This window comes from Eleginops maclovinus, chromosome 16 (assembly GCF_036324505.1).
Source record: "Eleginops maclovinus isolate JMC-PN-2008 ecotype Puerto Natales chromosome 16, JC_Emac_rtc_rv5, whole genome shotgun sequence".
Classification (NCBI taxonomy): domain Eukaryota; kingdom Metazoa; phylum Chordata; class Actinopteri; order Perciformes; family Eleginopidae; genus Eleginops; species Eleginops maclovinus.
Window position 1 is genome coordinate 1,838,748 of NC_086364.1, and position 22,853 is coordinate 1,861,600.

The 22,853-nt window shown below is 40.8% G+C and overlaps 1 protein-coding gene across 6 annotated transcripts in view; it reads left to right on the plus strand.

The window, feature by feature from the left end:
* The first annotated feature begins 3,636 nt into the window (after positions 1–3,636).
* pdxdc1 (pyridoxal-dependent decarboxylase domain containing 1) overlaps positions 3,637–22,853 on the plus strand; it is a 36,193-nt gene continuing 16,976 nt past the window's right edge. For 2 of the 6 annotated variants that reach the window (XM_063903678.1, XM_063903680.1), the window contains exons 1-12: positions 6,324–6,504; positions 6,627–6,692; positions 12,991–13,077; positions 13,596–13,745; positions 14,546–14,735; positions 15,146–15,214; positions 15,305–15,383; positions 15,501–15,585; positions 16,967–17,015; positions 20,428–20,529; positions 20,931–21,056; positions 21,251–21,301. In XM_063903678.1, the coding sequence (XP_063759748.1) occupies positions 6,428–6,504; positions 6,627–6,692; positions 12,991–13,077; positions 13,596–13,745; positions 14,546–14,735; positions 15,146–15,214; positions 15,305–15,383; positions 15,501–15,585; positions 16,967–17,015; positions 20,428–20,529; positions 20,931–21,056; positions 21,251–21,301 (1,131 nt within the window). In that variant the 5' untranslated portion in view covers positions 6,324–6,427. Of the gene's footprint in view, positions 3,824–6,323; positions 6,505–6,626; positions 6,693–12,990; positions 13,078–13,595; positions 13,746–14,545; positions 14,736–15,145; positions 15,215–15,304; positions 15,384–15,500; positions 15,586–16,966; positions 17,016–20,427; positions 20,530–20,930; positions 21,057–21,250; positions 21,302–22,853 lie in introns of those variants that run through there. The other 4 variants (XM_063903679.1, XM_063903681.1, XM_063903683.1 and 1 more) reach the window with 3 other exon arrangements.

Genomic DNA, 22,853 nt, shown 5'->3' on the forward strand with positions numbered 1-22,853 from the left:
ATGGACTGATAAAACTGGGGTTTATTAATCTTAGGCTGCGTTTCCCTAAGCACAATGCCTTTGAACCGACCACTTGCTATGCCTGCGCGAATCTTGGATTCCGTTTTACCGGCATCTTCTTTCATAGCAGACATATCTCGATGGTTTGATGGATTTGTCTGCTGCCATCCACCAGAGACGTGTCCGTTCTCTGTAGTCTCAATGAGAGCCCCTGCAGTTCACGAAGCACATCTTTCATCACTGCCAAATCGGAGAGGAAGCCAGTAGATGTCAGATGCTTGAGTAGGCCACCATACTTCGCCCTCTCCACACCGTTGCGCGAGGCATCTTCGCTGGCCATTGTAAAGTGCTGTGCCAAAACAGGAAAATCTTTCACCACAGCTTTAACTGTCCGGAAACTGCTTGCCACCCACCTGATTGTGAAGACTTTGCCTATTTTTAAAATCTGCATGTTTAGTTCCCTAGCAGCATTTTCAAGCTCCCGTGCGTTTTTGGTGGATTGGTGATACAGACTATGAAGCTTTGAAATAAAAATGTCAAAATGGTTGCACCCAGCCACAGCCTTCAAAGAATCATTAACAGCTAGTTCTAATCGGTGTGCCAGGCAATGTACATCCTGCAGTCGAGGGAAGTCTTGTTTAAGTCTTTCAATGAGTCCTGTATGCCTACCGGTAAGGACAGCGGCTCCGTCTGTGGCTATGCTGATGAAGTTCCTCTTAAGAAATTCTGCCTCTATCCCCACATTTTGAAGACTGTCTTTTAACGCATTGTAAAGAGATCCTGCATCTCCTTTTTCCAACTCAACAATGTCCAAAAACACGTTCTCTACGTCTCCATTACCTGTTACATCGCACCTCATGTAGATAATCATATAGGAGCGTCCATGCACAGTGCTTTCATCCAACGTTATGCTGATACGTGAGTTGAGTTTCAAGACATGGGAAACAAGTCTTCTTTTCATTTCATCTGCTATATGTTTCACAATAGCAGCACAGGAGTGATCGGAGCGGTGTGCAGGGCCCACTGTTGCACCATTAAGCTCATTAACTGTCATGATCGGCGTCATTTTGGTGTATGGCAATCTCTCTTTGGCTATAGTGTACGCCGCCCTAAATGAGCTTGATGTAACGTCGATGGCAGCCAAACTCAGCTCTACAACTTTGGTGGGCAGAACATCTTTTTGTTTTAATTCTGCTATCTCCACTGCTCTTTTATGAGCAAGGCTGTCCCGGTGCAGGTAAATCTTCTTACGTAATTGCTTTTGCAATGAGCTACTGACGGTCCCATTAACCCATGCATCCGAAAGGTGCACCCCAGTCTTTTTTTCATGGAGCAAGAGAGTTTTTGCTGCCTGGCAGGGAGCGCACCCAAGGCCACTCTCACTTGTACACAACCATGGATTTCTCTCCTTCCACGATCGCCACTGTGTGAACCCCCAGTTCTGAGGCAGGTGGCGCAGGTGCTTCAGTTCCATATCGGTCCCGGACCCCGACCCCGTCTCCGCAGCCTCTTCTCCGTCCAATTCCTCCTCAACGTCCTCATCGTCATTGGTAAGTGTCCCAGCTAAAACATCATGATGACTGGTTGTAGCCACAACTCTGGCTCAGTAGAGTTAGGCGCCTGGCTAGAACTAGCTGTTGCTAGGCCATTTTCTGATTCTAAATCTGCAACTATTTTTGTTTTTTTAGTGGTAAAACCGAAACTGGTCAGGGCCGAATATGAATTCGGTGCAGGTGGCCTTTTTTTCGGCGGCATAACTGGCAATTACATTTAAATTTAAGATGTGTTGTTGGTCTTTACCTCAAAAGCACATTTTTATGTGACTTCTTCTGACTTGCGAGTGCTGTCAAATCGATCTTATCCAGTTTGCTCACGTAGCCTAGTGGTGTGGTGGTGAAGTGCAGTATGCTGCGCTCTTGAGCGTATAAGCACGTCCGGTATTAGCCTATTTTAATGTAACGTCTTTAATGGTTGGAGACCGCAAAGGGATGGATAATGAGTGTTGTTTACGATTAAATTACAATGCAATATATGGCAGACACCTTCAGATATGAGAGACCCCCTCAAAAATTTGACTTTGTTGCTTTCATGGGAGCCAGTCATCACTCTATGGGAGCTCGGCTCCCTCTGGCTCCCACGTAAATGACTACGGCTACTTGGGTACGTGTTGGTTACTTTGTATCGTTGCTTTCCAGGAACCTCCTGAGGATTTAAACGGGGTTACATATCAGATGATAGTAAACTATAAGGCCCATGAAATAAAGTCATATCCCGAGACAGTTCAAATGATATAGAAAAAGAAACACTCCAAAAAAATTTCAAAAAAAACTAAATTAAGCGTGAACATGTAAACTTAGTCAGGCGGCAGGACTTTCAATGCAGTAAAATACGTTATAAAGGGCTGCCATTTCACTTAAAACGTCTCTGAGTTTCCTTTCAGAACATTGAACATGTTTTAAGGATCACAACTTTTATAACTAACCTATACAACATCAGAAGAGGACAGACATACTTTTATTAATCCCAGAGGAGGGATTTAGGTCATGATCACACCTCTTCATACTGTACTGTCTGAGCAGAGAATGTGATCCAGCAGCTGTATCTGGTGGATCATTGACCGACTTGTTTATCCAGAGTCACCTGCTGGGCTGGGACTCCTGCCATGTTTAACAATGAACACATTACAAGTGTGTTCTCGGGTTGGGACCAGCTCTAAAACACATAATTGTTTGGCTAGGGGCTTTCCTTTGGAGTTTGGATGTGGTTGCTCTGGTGAAATCAAATTGCTCTCCTTGAAAAATTTTTAAGGAACAAGTCATCCATATCCAAGCCTGTGTACTTTGATAAAGACACAGCAGAGAAACGAACCCTTCCGGTCTGGCTGGTTTAACTGGCGGGACATTAAAGTGCTTTTGATGTTAAAATATGTTTTATTTTTTAAATCAAAGGCAGATATCCTTCTCTCAGTGTGCTCCCTCAGGAGGAGATTATAATAGATGTGACATGCTATTTCTCACACAGCTCTCAGGGTGAGACTAAAGGACCGTGGTGGAGCAAGCCTCAAGTGAGAGTAGCATTACCCCAAATTAATATCAAAATTAAATACTCCATTACAAGCAACAGATCCGCCTCAAAAATGTCACATACGTATGTAAAAATATATATATATATATTATTGAAAAAATATGTAGTGTCAACAGTAAAGTATACAGCAGAATAAAATGATTCCCGATTTAGATTATTAATACCAAATAGTGACACAAAGGAGAAACAGTGCTGCATTATTTAATTACATGCAATCAGCCTTATGTGAATTAAATAATCCAGGCCTTACCATCTACAACATTAAAGTGATGAACACAGTAAAAGATCATGATATGATCACCTGATGAAACACAACTGTTCTCTCTAAAGAGTGGTAGAACATTGTTTACTTGTCTTCAAACACTTTGAAAATATATTTAACATTGCATTCCATCAGTACATTTGCAGGTTGTATTCAATGGAATATCAATAAATCATTAATAATAAAAAAGATCCTCGCTCATCCTTAGCTGCCAACTGATTGGCGGTTCTCTGACAGAGCGTGACGTAGGCGCTGCCAGCGTGGAACGCACGTCGCTCTCCAATCAGGAAGTAAACTATCCGGTCCGGTCTGCGTACTACAGATTTAAGTCCGAGCGGTGAATACGTGTCTAACTCAACATTTCATCCCGCCTTCCCGAACTCCTCTGAAGGGACACAGCTCCAGGCCCCTGCCGCTGAGTGTCGGTTCCCCCCACTCCCCCCCCCCGAGCAGAGACTGCCGGGCTCCGCAGTGAAGGTAAGGAGTCAGGTGCTAGCTAGCCAGTGTCGGCTCCATGTCCGCCCTGTGTCCGCCCTGTGCCGGGCAGAGCGCTCTCCGCTGCCCGCTGTCCTCTGGAGCTGTACCTGCAGCTTTCTGGAGGAAGCTGCATGAAACTATATATTATATTTATAAATGAAAGCTGTATTATAGTCAGTGTAACATGGAGATGCTCTCACTGTGTCCCCTGCTGACCTTATTCGGGAGGGAAGGGGGGAAGGGGGGGGCCTTCCTTCTCTGGTCCTGCTGTCAAAATGTCCTTACATGTTACATCTAAATAAGAACTATACCTCAAAATGTATTTATAACTTAGTGCTTTTTGTTGTTGGTTCAACATACTACTGCACTGCATTACTGTAGTAACAGTAACAAGATGATAACACTGATCATAATAGACTAGCAGCCTTTAAATGAAACTTGTGCATCACTTTTAAAAGGTAACGCTACACTAACCATATACATTAAACTGTAATACCTTACTTTACGCATACAAGTGTGCATTTAACTGCACATTGGTCACTTGCAACATTTTCTTGCACTTTTTTATTTCTGTTCTGTTCTGCTTTTATGTCATATTTTTATGTTGCATTGTTGGAGGATTGTCATTGCCCTATGTACACTGACAATAAACCCTTTTAATCTTTAAAAAAAGGAATATGCTTTGGGGTTTAACAGTGCATAAAAACACTAAGGGGAATTAAGATGTAAAGAAGAAAATATGTTATTATTTTAAAAGTATTTGAAAAAATACTCAAAATTGAAACATACAAAAAAGTAAGCACAATAAAAACATGACAATTTCCTCTGAAAATACAAAAACATTTAAAGTATATCAGATTTAAAGTGGTACAGTTGTCATATTATACATCTTTGGTAAATGATTCACTAAAATTAGTTATATTTTTATATAGAAATTGCAAGAAATGAAATTGTAATGAAATATTTTAAACTACAATATAAGTTCACATATGCAAAATGGAGGGGGCTGGTAAATTGGTTTGAAAAAAACATTTTTTTGGCCTCAGGTTTTTGATTTCACACAGGACTGGGTGATATGGAGGAAATCAAACATCGGAATATTTTTTTAACAAACACTTTTTTGGCAACAATAATGCAGGGTTGACTGTAGGAGCATGATGAATTTCAAAAAGGGTGGTAAATAATTTCAACATTAGGACACTTGAGTATCACAAACTGCTAAAAATGTAAACAAACATCAAAATATGTAATGTATTAGAGTATTTGACTTTAAGTCATTGTTCTCGCGCTTATGACAGCAGACATCTCTTTAAAGTCTGTGTATTACTCCCAGATTGTAATTTTACTACCTCTGTGGCTGGTTTGTGTGCAGCAGTTGTCCAAAGTAAACAGTGAGTGTGTCCACACCCATATAATGCTGCACTGTGTCCTTTCACTCAGGCCTGACCCTACAGCCAATAAAGTGCGGATACTTGTTCCGTTTTTATCAGGCTGGAAAACAGCAGTTGAGTTTTGTATTTGGGAATTTTATTATAAATATAAATGTTTTCCCAACCAAAAGAAGCACCAAGCTAATCCTCCTTCTACCGAGTTAAATAAGATCATTTAAAACTGAAAATAAGACTGATGCTCAGACCAGCCGTGTTAACACTGTGGCTTATAGTCCCAGCCTCAGAAGTGCTGAGAAGCTCCCCCCCCCCCCTTCCAATTCAATCAGTTACAGGCTGTCAACACCAGATGGCGCTTCTTTCACAAACTCACCCAAAGCAATATGTGATATGTCTCTTTGGCCATGGCCCCCCTAATAAAAAAATACATTGAACAATATTTAATTGGGTTTTGTGACAGTCGCTGTAAATACAATAAAATGAAAGAGAAATTAAAAGTAATCAATAACTATAAATGTTTTTATGATGGATCATGATGATAGTAATATATATATATATATATATATATATTAATGATACATGGTATTTTCATCTTTTTTCCAGGTGCTCAAAGACGCTTTACATTACATGTTACAAAACACTTTCATCCAAAGTGTCTTGCATGCATTCTATACTATAGACAATAATCAGGAGCAATTTATATACACATAGGAAGTTGGAGTAAAAATTCCAATAATATATCAAATAAAATAGAATACAAATATGTATATAGATATAAGAGATTAAAGTAACAACTTCAATAAAAGATCAAATGAAATGGAATAAAATATTATTTAAACATAAGAGTAAAACATTTAAATGTGCAATAAAATAGAGTAAAAATAGTGATGTATAGATAAGAATTTAAAGCAAACATGTGCACACATTGTACTACAGTATTACAATATAGTGTGTACAGTGCTGTATTAGTATATCTGAATATACTGTATGCTGTGAATACATCATCAGAGCGTGTACATGTATGAAAACTTTGTAAGTGTTGCAACATTTGTAAAGTACTGACTTAAATAATAAAAGTATACTCTCTTTAATTTAATCCCAGCACACACACACACACACACACACACACACACACACACACACACACACACACACACACACACACACACACACACACACACACACACACACACACACACACACACTGATACTTTAGATGATGGTGGACTCCACGTTTGCTCTGGTGGGGAAGAACCTGAGTGAAGCCATGAGGATCCTGGGGGACGGCCAGAGGTAAGATGAGAGGCTTTAGCAGGACATATCAAACAGCTGCAGGTCTGTGTTGCGTCTCTGACCATGAGAGAGCCAATGAGAGCATGTTGAGATCTCTGTCTGTGTGCTCTGAATCTGTCCAGAGAGACGGAGGCAGGACCAGACAGGTGGCGCTTCAGAGCCAGCATCCCTGGACCCCTGCAGGGAGAGTAAGACACACACACACACACACACACACACACACACACACACACACACACACACACACACACACACACACACACACACACACACACACACACACACACACAAAGAGTCCCAATTTTGAAATAAAACTTAACAAGCTTTAGCCCTTAAGCCATTTTTGTATTTATTTGTATTGTTACACCAAAGCAGAAGTGGGAAGTAAGTACATTTACTTTACAATTTCGAGGTACTTGTACTTTATTTGAATATTTCTATTTTATGCTTTGTACTTCTACTCCACTATAATTCACAGGTAAATGCTGTACTTATACTCCACTAAATGTATTTAATCCCTTTAGTTTCTTTACAGATCTGGATTAATGATGGTAAATATGATCAGCCCTTAAATCAGACTTTAGTTCACCTGGAGTAAATTCAGCAGCTACCCTGCAGTATACAAAGCCATTCAAACTAGCTGCACCTTTACCAGCTCTGAGAACACTTTAATGATCAATCATTATAAAACATATCAGAGATATTATTCTGAAATGGACCAATCACACAATGACTACTTTTACTGTCGCTACTTTAAGTACATTTAGATGAGAGTACTTTCTACTTTCACTGGAGGAACATTTAGAATGCAGGACTTTTACTGTGACAGAGTATTACTACACCAGGGACAGCCAACACGGTGCCCGCGGGCACTTGGTCACCTGCAGGGCATGTTATACAAATAACACTAGTCACCATGGAGCTCCGTCTAAAATTTCCTCACATTCAATCCTCTCATCTGGAGCACTCAGTAAAGCGCCCCAGCAATTGCAGCAGTCAACCAATCGCTAATTTCACTCAATCAGCGTCCTCAGATCTGATGGTGGAAGTGCAACAAATTCAGCGCCCAGGGCAGTGGGAATACTTGGTCTGAAGTGTTTCTGCTGATTCAGTCTCAGTGTGTCAGCAGTCTATGCCATCAGAAAAACAGCAAGATTTGAATACTTCTTCACCAAAGCAATGGCAGCACACATGGATCTGTTTTATCAGGGCGCATGAAGGTTGAGAAGTGTGCAATGTTGGCTAACTAATGCCTGCTTCAAGCTGCATTTGATAATCCAAGTTGATTCACTCATGAATTAATCTCATAAAATACAAGTGCATGGCTGAGCTCTTTACTTACAACACATGGTGTTGTGACTTAGTCTGGTCTTCAAAAAGACACTTGATGGAAACTGTCCCTGAAAGACTTTAAAACGCACTTCGCAAGACAGACATAACTATACAATTTCTAATACTTTGATATCAGAGAGAGAATCAAGGAAAGGAAACAAAGTAAGCAGAAGAGAGGTTCAACATTGATAACACCTCTCTGCTGGTCTGTTCCACTTGACTAAACATTTTAAATCTTATCTGGTCCAATCTGGTCCACTCTATTCTTGCGTACTTTTAACTTGTCTGAATTTTCAGAATGTATGTGACTACCTACCTTTGATAAGATACTGCGGAAGAAGCGATTGCTCCTCTTTGCCTTGTTCTCCTCAACATCGACTGTGTTTTGACGCTCAGAGTCAGGCTGACCTTGGACGACAGAGATCTGGCTGAGAGTTTCCTCATCATCAGAGTCGGTTAACTGATGAACCGTAGCATAGAGCTTGTAGAATAAAGAGATGAATGATTTCTGATAGCTCCTGGTGTCTTGTCTTCATCCTCTATGTCCACTAACTCTAGTGGAATGGACTTACTAGCAGAGCTGCAGGATGTGTTGGAGGATGTTTCTTGAGAACAGAGAGAGCCCTGTTTGTGCTGTCCACTGCTCCTAGATGTCACGTCAGCGCTAACATAGCTGACAGGCTCATCTAAATATTCCAGTGGCTGAGTCATTCTCCTGTGCCATCTACTGAAACTTCTCCTCCAAGGAGACCTTTTATTATTTCCTCCACCAATATGCAGCCTCGTGACCATTGTCTTGGTGGGCTCAGGTTCCTCCAGTGCCTAGATAGCCTCAGTAACCTCCAGTACCTTGGACAGCTCAGGGACCTGCAGTGTCTTGGTAGGTTAAGGGACCTCAACTTGCTTTGTAAGCTCAGCAAGTTCCAGTATCTTTGGAGTCTCAGGGACCTCCAGTGTCTTGGTGGGCTCAGGGAGCTCCAGCGTCTTGGGAGACTCAGGGACTTCCAGTACCTTGGTCAGCTCAGGGACTTCCAGGGTCTTGGTAGGTTCAGGGGTCTCAACTTGCTTGGGAAGCTGAGCAAGCTCCAGGGACTCTGGGACCTCCAGTGTGTTGGAAGTCTCAGGGACCTCCATTACCTTAGTAGGCTCAGGGACCTCTATTACTTTGGTAGGCTCAGGGACCTCTATTACTTTGGTAGTCTCAGGGACCTCCACTACCTTGGTAGACTCAGGGACCTCCAGTATCTTTGGAGACTCAGTGACCTCCAGTGTGGAGGCAGGCTCGGGGACCTCCAGTGTGTTGGGGGGCTCTTGGACTTCCACTGTCTTAGCATTTTCAGTGTGCTGGGGAGGCTTGTAATTCACCTCAAAATCATCCTCCTCTGTCTCCAGATCTTCTGGAAACAAGTAGCTGCGGCATACTTCAGAAATCACCTTGTTGAGATTCTGATTCTGATCAGGTTGTGTGATCATATCTGAGATGTCTGAATCAGTGTCAAAACACCAAGTCCCTCCCATGCTCTCCTCGCTCATGGTTGGTTGGGACCATGGGCTGGTGACCTTTTCATCTTTCATTAGATCATCACAATTCATCAGATCATCAACATATGCGAGAGTCTGGTCAAACATTTCTGAGACAGGAATGTGATCTGATGGGTCTGAGAACACAGGAGAGATGGAGAGGTATTCCATGTTCTCCTCCTCATTGCCCATGTTGTCTGAATGAGGAATCTGTGGAGATGTAAAACAGTGTTCCTTCTTGTTTTCATTTCCTTATAAGCACATGGGATTTTTGGACACACAAAAACATTTCCCCTGTACATGCTGCATGCATTTCATTTCTTTTTGCTTATATTTAGACTAAGTGCATGAAGTTTACTTATTATAAAATCTGCTATATAAATACAATTAATTAGGCTGTAAGATGTTTAGATTACTCTGTGATAAAAATGGTGAAGCTTCATCCTTGTTCTTGTATGTGTGCATTAACACACATTTGCTGTCACATTGTTTGTTCATCTTCTCCCACATGTCCTTAATCTCACCCTCAAACTCACTAAATGCTATTCACACAACTTCCCTCATCGATCATGTCTTCATTACTCTTTATAGACTGTTAACTGTGCCAATTAATCTCTAAACCAGTTGAAGCCTCTTTAAAGTTCCTTTACTGACCTGCCTGTTTTCATGCATTTTCAGTTTGGTTGACTTAGTCTTTGTGTTCTCTTATTCTGAGCTTTCTGTCTCTGAGGTTTCTCAGTGAGAAGGTCGTCATACAGTGTCTGCAGTCCTGTGCAGATAATCTCTGTGAAGTATTCAGTGTGCAGAGTGAGTCTGAACTGAACCGGTCTCAAGCGCAGTGTGCCTGTGATAGACCTGAGATTGAACTCTCTCTGTTGGAAAACTTCTAGAACTACAGAATAGATTCATGACGTTCCAATCCATGTGTTACCAATAGCAACACCTCTCACAAATGCACAGTTTCTCCCTTCTCACAAGATATAATAATATGGATATTAATAACCATTCAGCTGTTTAGGTTTCGTACCGTGTAATAACAACATCAGGGATTTGATTTCCAGCAATTCCAACAATTCCTGTCCCTCTCCTCTGTGAAGTTAAAAACTGTATTTTATGTTTTCTTTTATTTAGAGACAACAGGGTCAAACGTTTTTATGAACAAATATAAGACAGTACTGTTAACAGTACATGACAAAAGTTTGATAGCCAAAATGAGTTTTCCTGTCACGTCTCCTGGGATTCTCCAAAGCTTCATAGCCCATGATGCCAAATAAACAACCTATCCTAATGTACCCATGATAATCTGATATGTTAGTAACTTTTTTCCTCCAAAATGAAGAATCTCCTGTTCCTTCTTAAATTCTCAATTTAGAAACCACCAGATGACCTGTCAGAATAAAGCGGCATAAAGAGGTTATCCTGAAGTTCTTTATCAAATAGTCAGATTTTCTGCAGGATAATTCAATGCATCATTAGCATGTAACTGGGTCACATCTGGGTCAGTAATGTTTACACGACTAAATCTCCTGCTCCTTAGTTAAAGCAGTGTTTTTAAACCTTTCTGAGCCACGGTACATTTTGTATATTAAACGAATCCTGCAGCACACCAACAACCCAAAAAGTTACAAAATGACACTTTGTAGCCATATACAGCGTATACACGGTATAATGATGAGAGGCTTTGAGAGCTGTCTCTTGGTGGTTTTTCTCATAAAGGTTACCTGTATCTCAGTTTGTTTATGCAGGCGAATAAAATAGTCTGTGTTCTTGTTTTGAGGTGACGGGTGTTTCTTTGGAGATGACGTTAAAGCTTGCTTGTGACCGCGGCACTTTAGTATTTTATTAGCATTAACTCAATTATATTTTTTCACTGATTTAAGGGGAAATTGGATGATTTCCCCTGGCACACCTGAGGATCTGTAGGTGAAAATCACTGGTTTAGAGGATGTTTCACTTTCACTGAGTAGACTCTTCTGGCTGCACTGCTATGAACTAGTGCAGGGGTGGCCAACCAGTCAGAGACGAAGAGACAATTATTTGACTGTGTTACTGCAAAGAGCCACATCATACACACATTGTGGATGTATGTCCCCCCCACTTCTCTCTTGCCCTTTCTCTTTTGCTCTCACCCTTTCTGTGTGCTCCAGGGGCACAGCTAGTTTTGAAGTTTGAGTGGGGTGGACTTCACATCCTCTAGGGGGGTCCGGGGAGCATGCTTTTTAAAAACACTTTAAAGTGAGTTGCATGCTTCTGGTGCACTTTGAGAGCAAAATTAAGAGGCTACACAATATAACTGTGTGGTCTTGGTAAGGGGAGGGGGCACAACTCTCAACACTAATGTGAGACATAAAAATATATATATATATTTTTTTCTTTTCAATTTCAAAATGTTCATTTGGGTGGGATTTATTTTTTTTAGGTGGGATGAAGTTCACCTAAAATAGGTATAGCTACACCACTGGTGTGCTCCCTCACTCTATTCCTCTGTGCCCCTCTCTATCTCTCACACATAGAAAATGAAAATCTAAAAATGTACAATAATTGACACACAGACACACACACTCAAAGACACACACACCAATAGAGACACACTCTGTCACACAGACAGACACACATACCTCTGCTCAGCCAGATTCCTTGTAAATGTCACACACCATGATATTGACAGAAATCAGTATTAAGACCAGAGGCCAGTTATTTTCAGCCATTAAGAGTGTGTGCACTGCCTCACACACACTCTCACTTAATCATGTGAAAACTACTTTTATATTACTGCATGTTGCTTCTTTGAACTAAGTTGGCATTCATTGCCTTGAACACTCCTTTACAAATCTGGCTTACAATATTTAAATGTTTGTATTTAAAACAAACCCATGACTAAGGTTGGTTCAAATACTGCCTCATGACATTTTAAAGTAAATGAAGTGTATTTTAGTTAATTATCCTCTCATGATAACTATCTGAACTTTTACCCTGTGACTGGCAGAAGCTCTGCTGACAGAGATGCACTTTCTCACTTATTTATTTCGTTATCGCGATTCAGCAACTCAGGAGTCCTTCTGTGTTGGTGGCCAGCTTTCCGTGAACAGGCCCTCTCACACACAACTACAACTGCAAAGTGTTACCGTTTTGATCTGACAACTTTGTATTGAGTTATTAGGTTTTATCTGAGTTTTATTTTCGCCGTTCAGAAGCAGATCTCTCCCTTCACTGTCACATCGCGAGTGCAGTAGAACCCGCCCCCTGTACTGCAGGATCTGCATTCTGATTGGCTAAAGCACTTCCGTGTCGAAAACTCTGTGTAACGATTGGCCTGGAACTTGTGTGTCGTTAACCCTTTTTGAACTTGGATACATATGTGCAAAAAAACCCCACACTATTAAAATTCCATATGAACGGAGGAGCCGCATGTGACTGGGCAAAGAGCTGCATGTGGCTCGAGAGCCGCGGATTGGCCACCCCTGATCTAGTGGATGTAATGTGCTTATTTCAATTATTTGATTATTGGTACATTGAATAAAAGAAGACACAATCAATGCACATTTTATACAAAGCAAGGACAAAACACGGAACTGTTTTGTTTTGAGAAAGTTAAAGAAGCTCATCACTTGTTTCGTTTTGTCTGCTGTGCAGGGGTCAGGATGTTGCCACTGTGCTGCACCTAGTTCACAACCTCATTCATGATGATGAGGAGAAGGAGGAGGACAAGCCACACCAACAGTAAGTACAGCTGAGGAATATCATATTTACTGGATAGGATAGTACAGTCAGGGAAACATGGTACAAGGAAGGAAATGCTGGGAGGAAAACTGTTACACCTAAATATCATGAAGTTAAAATATTGAAGATTGAAAGGTTTAATTATCATATGCACAATAGCTACAGCGTAGTTGTTGGCAATAAACATCTGGAGGCCCGGTTCCGTCCACGGTACAACATACAATATACCTCAGATATTAAAATATTGCAATGATATTGCAGTGAGGTACACTGCAGGAATAAGTAAACAGGTAACATGCAGGTAAAACAGAAAGTACTATAACAAACTGTAGAGTAAATCAAATGTAGTGAATACGTGGACTGTAAACATGAATTTGCTTTAAACAAATGAAGGTGAAGACACTTCACAGGGTATTGCTGGTATAACTTTGACCTACTCCTTACCTCCACAAGTTCTGTTATCAGAGGGATGGGGCAGCTCTCAGTGGGGGGATAACGGCGCTCTGTGATGTCTCCAGCAGAATGCAGAATGTGGGGGAGCAGGGTCACATGGCCCTGCTGGGTCACAGCCTGGCAGCCTACATCTCTGTGCTGGACAGAGAGAGACTGAGGAAGCTGACCACCCGGATCCTGTCTGACACCACGCTGTGGCTCTGCAGACTCTTCAGGTACGCTTGCTGTGGATTGGAAAAATCACATCTGTTTTGTTTGGGTTGTGTCTATTATTGTAAAGTAGAAAAACAGCATCAGCAGTCTTACTGTCACAGCCTTTGTAGATTGGTGAGGAATGAGTCTTAAAAGCCAGAAATTAGTTAGCATTTTACCACTTCCCGTTCCCTCCTCTCAAAGACAACGAGTTGTAAACGTGTTTTTGGTTAGAAGCTTAAAATAAGATCTTTGGTTAACACAAGCTGTTTGTAAAATCAGTCAGTAAATACCCCACTGGTGAGTGTCTGAAGGTTCTGTGTCTCCTAAGATTAACGGTTGCTAACAGGTGTCCAAATGAGACGAAATAATGTCCTCACACCAAACATTAGCCACCTTTAGCTTAGCGTTGGTGACGGGACGCTGTGAAATGTGTGATGTACTTTATTTATAGCTTAACGGTAGGGCTTCACTAAAATCATGAAGTGGTGTTAACATGTGGAGATAATCATGATGAACAAACAACAACCGTGGGAGTATCATAAACGTTTGTTTGCCAAAGATTTTATTTTCTTCAATATTCCAAAATCCAATATAAATCCCATTACTTTTTGTCGATGGAGCCCTGGGGATGATAACTTGGGGGTCAGTATACAAAAATCTGGCTTCACTGCACCGCTCTGTAAAGTCCACACACACATGGCCGATACCAATAAGATAAATAATAATGTTGTATTTTAAAAAGAAGATCATAACATGTAGTTTATGAGGAGGTCCTCTATTGTTAGTTCCTGTTCATGTACCATTCTGATGTGTCCCTCAGCTATGAGAACGGCTCCGCCTACTTCCACGAGGATGATAGGGACGGCCTGGTGAAAGTGTGTCGTCTAATCATCAACGCCCGCTATGAAGAATATTCCTCTGAGGGATACGCAGTGCTCAGCTCCAAACAGCCCGTCATCTACCAAAGCGCCTCCGGGAGGCCCGGCCTAGGGCAGCACCTCTGCAGCCAGGTAGGGAGGGCGGGGGGGAGGATGAGTAGCCCCTGTGTGCCAGCATGTCATCTGAATATTCATCATGTTGGAAAAATCTATACCAACACTTACAAATATATTCTAATTAACACAAAGAGGCTTAACAAACGAGGGGTGCAACTAATAATTGTATTGATGTATTAAATTAACTTCAATGCAGCTTTATTTATTTTATTATTTAACAATATATTAACACAAATAGAATGCATGCTATTACGTGCTATATCATTTTATGTCCTCAATGTTGTGTAATTTCTTCCCTTTGGTATCAACAATAGTGTCATACAGTATATCTATATTTCTCAAGGTATTGTATTGGACTCAAAAATAGAGACTTTTTTTCCAATTTATCAGAATATATAATGATTTTCATGTGTCTGTGTGTTCAGCTGGGCCTGCCTCTCTCCAGCCTGTGCACTGTCCCATGTAACACAATCTTTGGATCCCAGCACCAAATGGTAGGAGAATCGGAATGAAGATCATATGAGAACACTCTTAGATAGTAATGAATAATTAGTTTTGACTCGTATCCTGTTCCTCACTGTCAGGATGTGGCCCTGTTGGACAAACTGATCAAAGAGGACGTAGAAGCAGGGAAGCTTCCTCTGCTGCTGATCGCCAACGCAGGTTTAAACCCCGATATTTACTTTCCACTACATACACAGGTGGAACACTTGAGGTGAACATTCTTTAAAGGCGAGCAGATGAGTTTCTCATGAGACTTTATTCTGCTTTTTCCTGCAGGTACCCCAGGGGCAGGACACACAGACAAGCTGTCCCGACTGAGAGAGCTGTGTGATCAGTACAGCATGTGGCTGCATGTGGAGGGGTGGGTCCACTCTTTATCTCTCTGTAATACCTGAAGAACCGCTCAGCCATCAACTTCACACATGGCACTTCCTGAGGTCATCAGCACACATCTCCACGTTGTGTCAGTCTATTTCTATGCTTGGGCAGAGGTGGTAGAAGTACTCAGATCTTGTACTTGAGTAAAAGTAGAAGTACTCAGATCTTGTACTTGAGTAAAAGTAGAAGTACTCAGATCCTGTACTTGAGTAAAGTAGAAGTACTCAGATCCTGTACTTGAGTAAAGTAGAAGTACTCAGATCTTGTACTTGAGTAACAGTAGAAGTACTCAGATCTTGTACTTGAGTAAAGTAGAAGTACTCAGATCTTGTACTTGAGTAAAAGTAGAAGTACTCAGGTCTTGTACTTGAGTAACAGTAGAAGTACTCAGATCTTGTACTTGAGTAAAAGTAGAAGTACTCAGGTCTTGTACTTGAGTAACAGTAGAAGTACTCAGATCTTGTACTTGAGTAAAAGTAGAAGTACTCAGATCTTGTACTTGAGTAACAGTAGAAGTACTCAGGTCTTGTACTTGAGTAAAGTAGAAGTACCAGAGTGTAGGAATACTCTGTCACAGTAAAAGTATTCTAAATGTTCCTCCAGTGAAAGTAGAAAGTACTCTCATCTAAATGTACTTAAAGTAGCGACAGTAAAAGTAGTCATTGTTTGATTGGTCCATTTCAGAATAATATCTCTGATATGTTTTATAATTATTGATCATTAAAGTGTTCTCAGAGCTGGTAAAGGTGCAGCTAGTTTGAATGGCTTTGTATACTGCAGGGTAGCTGCTGAATTTACTCCAGGTGAACTAAAGTCTGATTTAAGGGCTGGTTATATTTACCATCATTCATCCAGATCTGTAAAGTAACTAAAGGGATTAAATACATGTAGTGGAGTACATTAATTTACCTCTGAATTGTAGTGGAGAAGGAGTATAACGTTGCAAAAAATGGAAATTCTTAAGTAAAGTACAAGAAGCTCAACATTGTACTTAATTGAGTAAATGTTCTTCCAACCTCTGAGTTTGAGTCACAAAAGGGGCTACTCGCAAACTGAAACAGCAGTGAAACACACTCTGGTTTAAAGGAGAAAATATACCCATGTTCTGTCAAAAAACAAAGATCTGTTGTATACACTCATCTCCAAATAGGGGAGTGCTGCTGTTCCAGTATCAGATGGTGCATGCTGACTTCAGGGAAGCAAAGACTTCAGTCGTACTGTCGTAATAAATCCAGCGTCCAGTCAATGAGCTACGGTGACGAAGCTCCACTTTCAGTTATATATGCTATAATGTTTAGTATGACGTCCCTGTTTCCTCTACAGAAATATGAACCTTTATTATGTTATTATGTTTTCTTCTCCAGAGTCAACCTGGCAACGCTGGCCCTGGGTCAGACCTCCTCTGCCATCATGGTAATGTTCAAATACTCTTCTCTACTTAAATGTGGATTCTAATCCAATACACATTAAGTCTAATTGACAAATTCTTGCTCACAGTAGCTAGCTGTCTGTTCTGTGCGTGCACTGAAAAGAAACCAGGTGTTTAGAAACAGTCCTGGCTCTGTAAATGGGGGGGAAAAGAGAGAGCCAAATTCAAAAATAGTCCAGACTTCTATTTATACTTTGTATGAGTAGTGTACACAGTAATAGCTCATAGAGTGTCTTTATTTGTAAACGAATAAAGTAAATGAATTACTTGGCAATTGGCATTTATTATTTTAGTTATCCCTTCCTAGCCTCCTGTAGTCTGTGGATGTGACTAACCAGTTTACACAAACTGAGGGTTGTTGGTCCAGTTGTTCCCTACATGAGGAGAAGCTGACATGAGGATTCTTTAGTTGGTGTTAAACATATAAAGTGTATATCTTCCAAAGTGTTTGCAGTATGACACTTCCTGTTGGAGATTCCAGAGATTGCTGGCTGAACTGTGGCAAATGGACGTGAATTGAGATCTAGTTAATCATACTTTGGATAATACCATCTTTTTTTGACTCTTAAAGCCTTTTTCGCTCTGGTCTGCCTATTGGATGTATTTAAAAAAAATGATTCAAACATGTTGAATTTCAAACAATTACATGGGAAGCCCCGCCAAGCTCCGTAAACACATGTTGCTTTTATTGGATCATTTCCCGGTGATGAGCATAATGTTCTTTGCAGACCTTTTGTTTAAGATACAGTGGGGCAAAAAAGTATTTAGTCAGCCACCAATTGTGCAAGTTCTCCCATTTAAAAAGATGAGAGAGGCCTGTAATTTTCATCATAGGTACACTTCAACTATGAGAGACAGAATGAGAAAAAAAAATCCAGAAAATCACATTGTAGGATTTTTAAAGAATTTATTGGTAAATTCCTCGGTAAAATAAGTATTTGGTCACCTACAAACAAGCAAGATTTCTGGCTCTCACAGACCTGTAACTTCTTCTTTAAGAGGCTCCTCTGTCCTCCAGTCGTTACCTGTATTAATGGCACCTTTTTGAACTCGTTATCAGTATAAAAGACACCTGTCCACAACCTCAAACAGTCATACTCCAAACTCCATTATGGCCAAGACCAAAGAGCTGTCAAAGGAGACCAGAGACAAAATTGTAGACCTGCACCAGGCTGGGAAAACTGAATCTGCAATAGGTAAGCAGCTTGGTGTGAAGAAATCAACTGTGGGAGCAATTATTAGAAAATAGAAGACATACAAGACCACTGCTAATCTCCCTCGATCTGGGGCTCCACGCAAGATCTCACCCCGTGGGGTCAAAATGATCACAAGAACGGTGAGCAAAAATCCCAGAACCACACAGGGGACCTAGTGAATGACCTGCAGAGAGCTGGGACCAAAGTAACAGAGGCTACCATCAGTAACACACTACGCCGCCAGGGACTTAAATCCTGCAGTTCCAGATGTGTCCCCCTGCTTAAGCCAGTACATGTCCAGGCCCGTCTGAAGTTTGCTAGAGGGCATTTGGATGATCCAGAAGAGGATTGGGAGAATGTCATATGGTCAGATGAAACCAAAATAGAACTTTTTGGTAAAAACTCAACTCGTCGTGTTTGGAGGAGAAAGAATGCAGAGTTGCATCCAAAGAACACCATACCTACTGTGAAGCATGGGGGTGGAAACATCATGCTTTGGGGCTGTTTTTCTGCAAAGGGACCAGGACGACTGATCCGTGTAAAGGAAAGAATGAATGGGGCCATGTATCGTGAGATTTTGAGTGAAAACCTCCTTCCATCAGCAAGGGCACTGAAGATGAAGCGTGGCTGGGTCTTTCAGCATGACAATGATCCCAAACACACCGCCAGGGCAACGAAAAAGTGGCTTCGTAAGAAGCATTTCAAGGTCCTGGAGTGGCCTAGCCAGTCTCCAGATCTCAACCCCATAGAAAATCTTTGGAGGGAGTTGAAAGTCCGTGTTGCCCAGCGACAGCCCCAAAACATCACTGCTTTAGAGGAGATCTACATGGAGGAATGGGCCAAAATACCAGCAACAGTGTGTGAAAACCTTGTGAAGACTTACAGAAAACGTTTGACCTCTGTCATTGCCAACAAAGGGTATATAACAAAGTATTGAGATGAACTTTTGTTATTGACCAAATACTTATTTTCCACAATCATTTGAAAATAAATTCATTAAAAATCAGACAATGTGATTTTCTGGATTTTTTTTCTCATTTTGTCTCTCATAGTTGAGGTATACCTATGATACAAATTACAGGCCTCTCTCATCTTTTTAAATGGGAGAACTTGCACAATTGGTGGCTGACTAAATACTTTTTTGCCCCACTGTACATTGACATTGTTTAGTTTTTTGGTTAACATACAGTATATTGACATTTCAAACATATTAGCACTTTAGCAAGTCATGGTATAAGATGGAGAATGCTGAATAAGCACCGTAATTTACACATTCTGCGTATGGTGGATACAGTCGCCGGTTGATTTGTGCGTAGGGTCAAATGTTGCGGTCGAAAGGGATGTGGGACAGCCTTTCCTTTTGAAAAGGATGGTCCGGTGTATCCTACAGGAGATTATAAAGGAAGCATTGAAGCTCTCTTCCTATCATCTAAATCAGTGGGGTCCAAACTGTTTTCCCTGAGGGCACCTTACAGAAAACATATGAAGGGCTGACCCTCACTAGAGGTGAGGTATATTGTCTCATAAAGGACGTTATAAGTTAGCGAAATCAATCAAATGTAGGTAAATTATTCTTGATACAAAAGTACAGGGGTTACTCTATTCTGTTGGCAGCTCATCCCTAAAACAGAAGCCTCAGCGTGCTGATAATAAGAGGAAATGTGAATAGTTTATTTCAAGCTGGTTATGGAAATAGGTTGGGATATTTTTATCAACTAAAATTTGTTGGGAAAAAATGTCAACTTGAATTGACTAAATTTATTTCAAAAGTGAGCTTATGAACTCATGAATTCTACTGTGTTATTTATGTCTACATATCTATTTAAGTACTGCAATATAGGAAAAGCACAAGCTTCAGGTGTGGGTCATGTTCCATTATGTGTTTAGAATTTGCTGTGGGCCAATTAGAAATGGAAAACGGCCGCAGTTGGCCCCCGGGTTGTAGTTTGGACACCCCTAATTTAGGTAATTCAAACGGCTCTGATCATGGCTGACACTAAGGTACTTCAGGGTGATTTCACCCAGTAAGAAACCTTTTCTAAGGAAAAATAATATTCAATCTCAGCCACATACACCTCTGACAACTGCCAATTTCTGAGACAGCCCTCACCCCAAGTGTTTGCTAACCTCCTTTAGGTGGTAGATGCCGGACAAGACACAGGAAAAAACATCTTACTCTCTATTGTGTGTTTCTCTGCAGGCGGCCACCAGAAGTGACAGTATGACTCTCACCCCAGGTCAGTGGCTGGGCCTGCCTGCTGTCACTGCTGTGACCCTCTACAGACACGAGGACCCAGCCCTGGTACGCTCACACCACTCTATACGGATGCACCCGGCACAGAGCCACCATGTTCCTGTGGTTGTCCTCCTGCTGCTGGTCCTCGCTGAGGGAACGTTCAGCTCCCTGTCACACACACTTGTCACAATTAAAACTATCTATGTTAAGATTTTTCTCTTAAAATCATTAAGTTTACTTGCATTACATGTAATATACAGTACACTTTTAATATTTTTATGCCTGCAATTTACAGTTTTTACAAAGAATAATGTTGCTACATGCTGCCACCTCATTACTTATCTTATTCTTATTCTTGTCATTGTGCTGTAATGCTGTTAGTGTCCCCACTGTGGGACGAATCTAATTATGAATCTGACGGTTCAGTTCAGCTGTCTGTCTCTGAATGACCTGCGCTTGTGTGTCAGTCTCTGGCAGCAGGTCTGACCTCCAGCCAGCCGGTGGCAAGGCTGCGGGCGCTGCCTCTCTGGCTCTCCCTGCAGCACCTCGGACATGATGGGATCGTCCAAAAAATCAGACACGCCACTGCTCTGGTGAGCCTCACTTCACTTCCCCTAAACTGTCATTCCTAAACAACAATTAAAGATATTTCACATGCTTGATTTAAATATTGGCAGATATTAGATGTGGCACAAGTGTCATATTATGGGGTTTAGCAATAAAATCTAATGATTTACTCTGGCAGATGGAGAGTCAGTCATTGAACCTGTATTTCTCTCCCCTCTAGAGCCAGCACCTCCTGCAGAAGCTCAAAGCTCTGACCTCCATCAAAACATCGGTAGGTGTTCTCATAATGTTCTGCCATCATAAAATGAGAGTTACATATGTAACTACGGTTCTATAAATCCTGGATGACCGCCAGAGGCAGTGCTTAGCACTGGATATCTTCCATTTCGCGCATGCGCAGGTCGAGTATTTATGTCAACAACAGTGATGGGCAAGTTACTTCCAAAATGTAATACAGTACATATTACTTATTACTGTCTTTTTAAAGTAATGAGTTACATTACATTATTACTGACCGACGCGATCACAAGGCTACAGATGAGCTTTTGAATAATCAATATAAAAGCTTAGCTTGGCTTCTGCTCTTAAAGTAGTAACCTGCGTAGCGAGAAGATGAAAAAGGAGTGAACTCGTTGACAACACCGAAACTTATGCTTCCCGGGGTCATGAGAGGTCACACATGACTTTATTGACATAAATACTCACCCTACGCATGCGCGAGACGGAAGATATCCAGTGCTAAGCACTGCCTCTGGCAGTCAGTAAGGATGAAGTAGAACGCCCATAATATTGCTGTGAGAGCAGGGGTCCCAGTCACAGAAAGCCCAATGCGTAGATCTGATACATTAACTGAAATCTGTGCAGGTACTGTTTTGTAACTCAACACATTATATCCAAAAACAATATTACTGAATAGAGTCCAACTCCAGTTTCATAGTACTGCAGTCACACACTCTCAGTACTGACCTGCCTGGTTCTGATTACTGCTCCATACCTGGGATTTTAGTCTTAAAGAATCAGGTCCTCCTAACTAAAAAGTTTTAGATATGTTGAAGAAAATAAAGATTAATATGGATATGAAGCTATTATACATCCAAACTGATTTTAATATTATTTAGTGGTTGACCATGGAATATCAGCCAGAAGATACCAAAGAATATCTCACTCTTTATAAAAGCAGCTTAAAGACATGAAGTACATGAAAGCATGTATGGCAGCTAACTGAAGTCTGTGTCTCAGTTTAGACAAACCAATCAAAGTAGGAGCAGCTTCTATGAAATATTTCAGTAGATCCCCCTGCATGAGAAAGCTATCTCTTTCTATACTTATTTCCAAAAATGTAACGCAAATCAATTTATATCTTTTTTTAATGTACATTTCTGGATTTTCTTTTTGATATTCTGTCTCTAATTGTTAAAATAAACCTACCATTAAAAGTAGAGACTGTTCAGTTCTTTGTAAGGGGGCAAAATCACAAAATCAGCAGGGGATCAAATACTTATTTCCTTCACTGTATGTCGTAAAGGATTCCAATCTAAATGTCTAAAAAATTATAATACTAACACTAAGAAAACAAAGTTGATGTAAATTTAGTTACCTATATGTGTTTATTTTGTTATGTATGCTTTGTGAATAATTTCATAAAATGCAAATAAAACGATAAATTAAATGTTTTTAAAAAAGAAAACACAGTTGAATTAGGGTAGGGAGTGAGATCTCTGATAATATTTGGGATAAGTAATCATTTATTATGCTACTGTCATCCCCCATTGGTGAAATTCGAACACACCTTTATACACATTGAACCGTTGCCTCATTCTTGC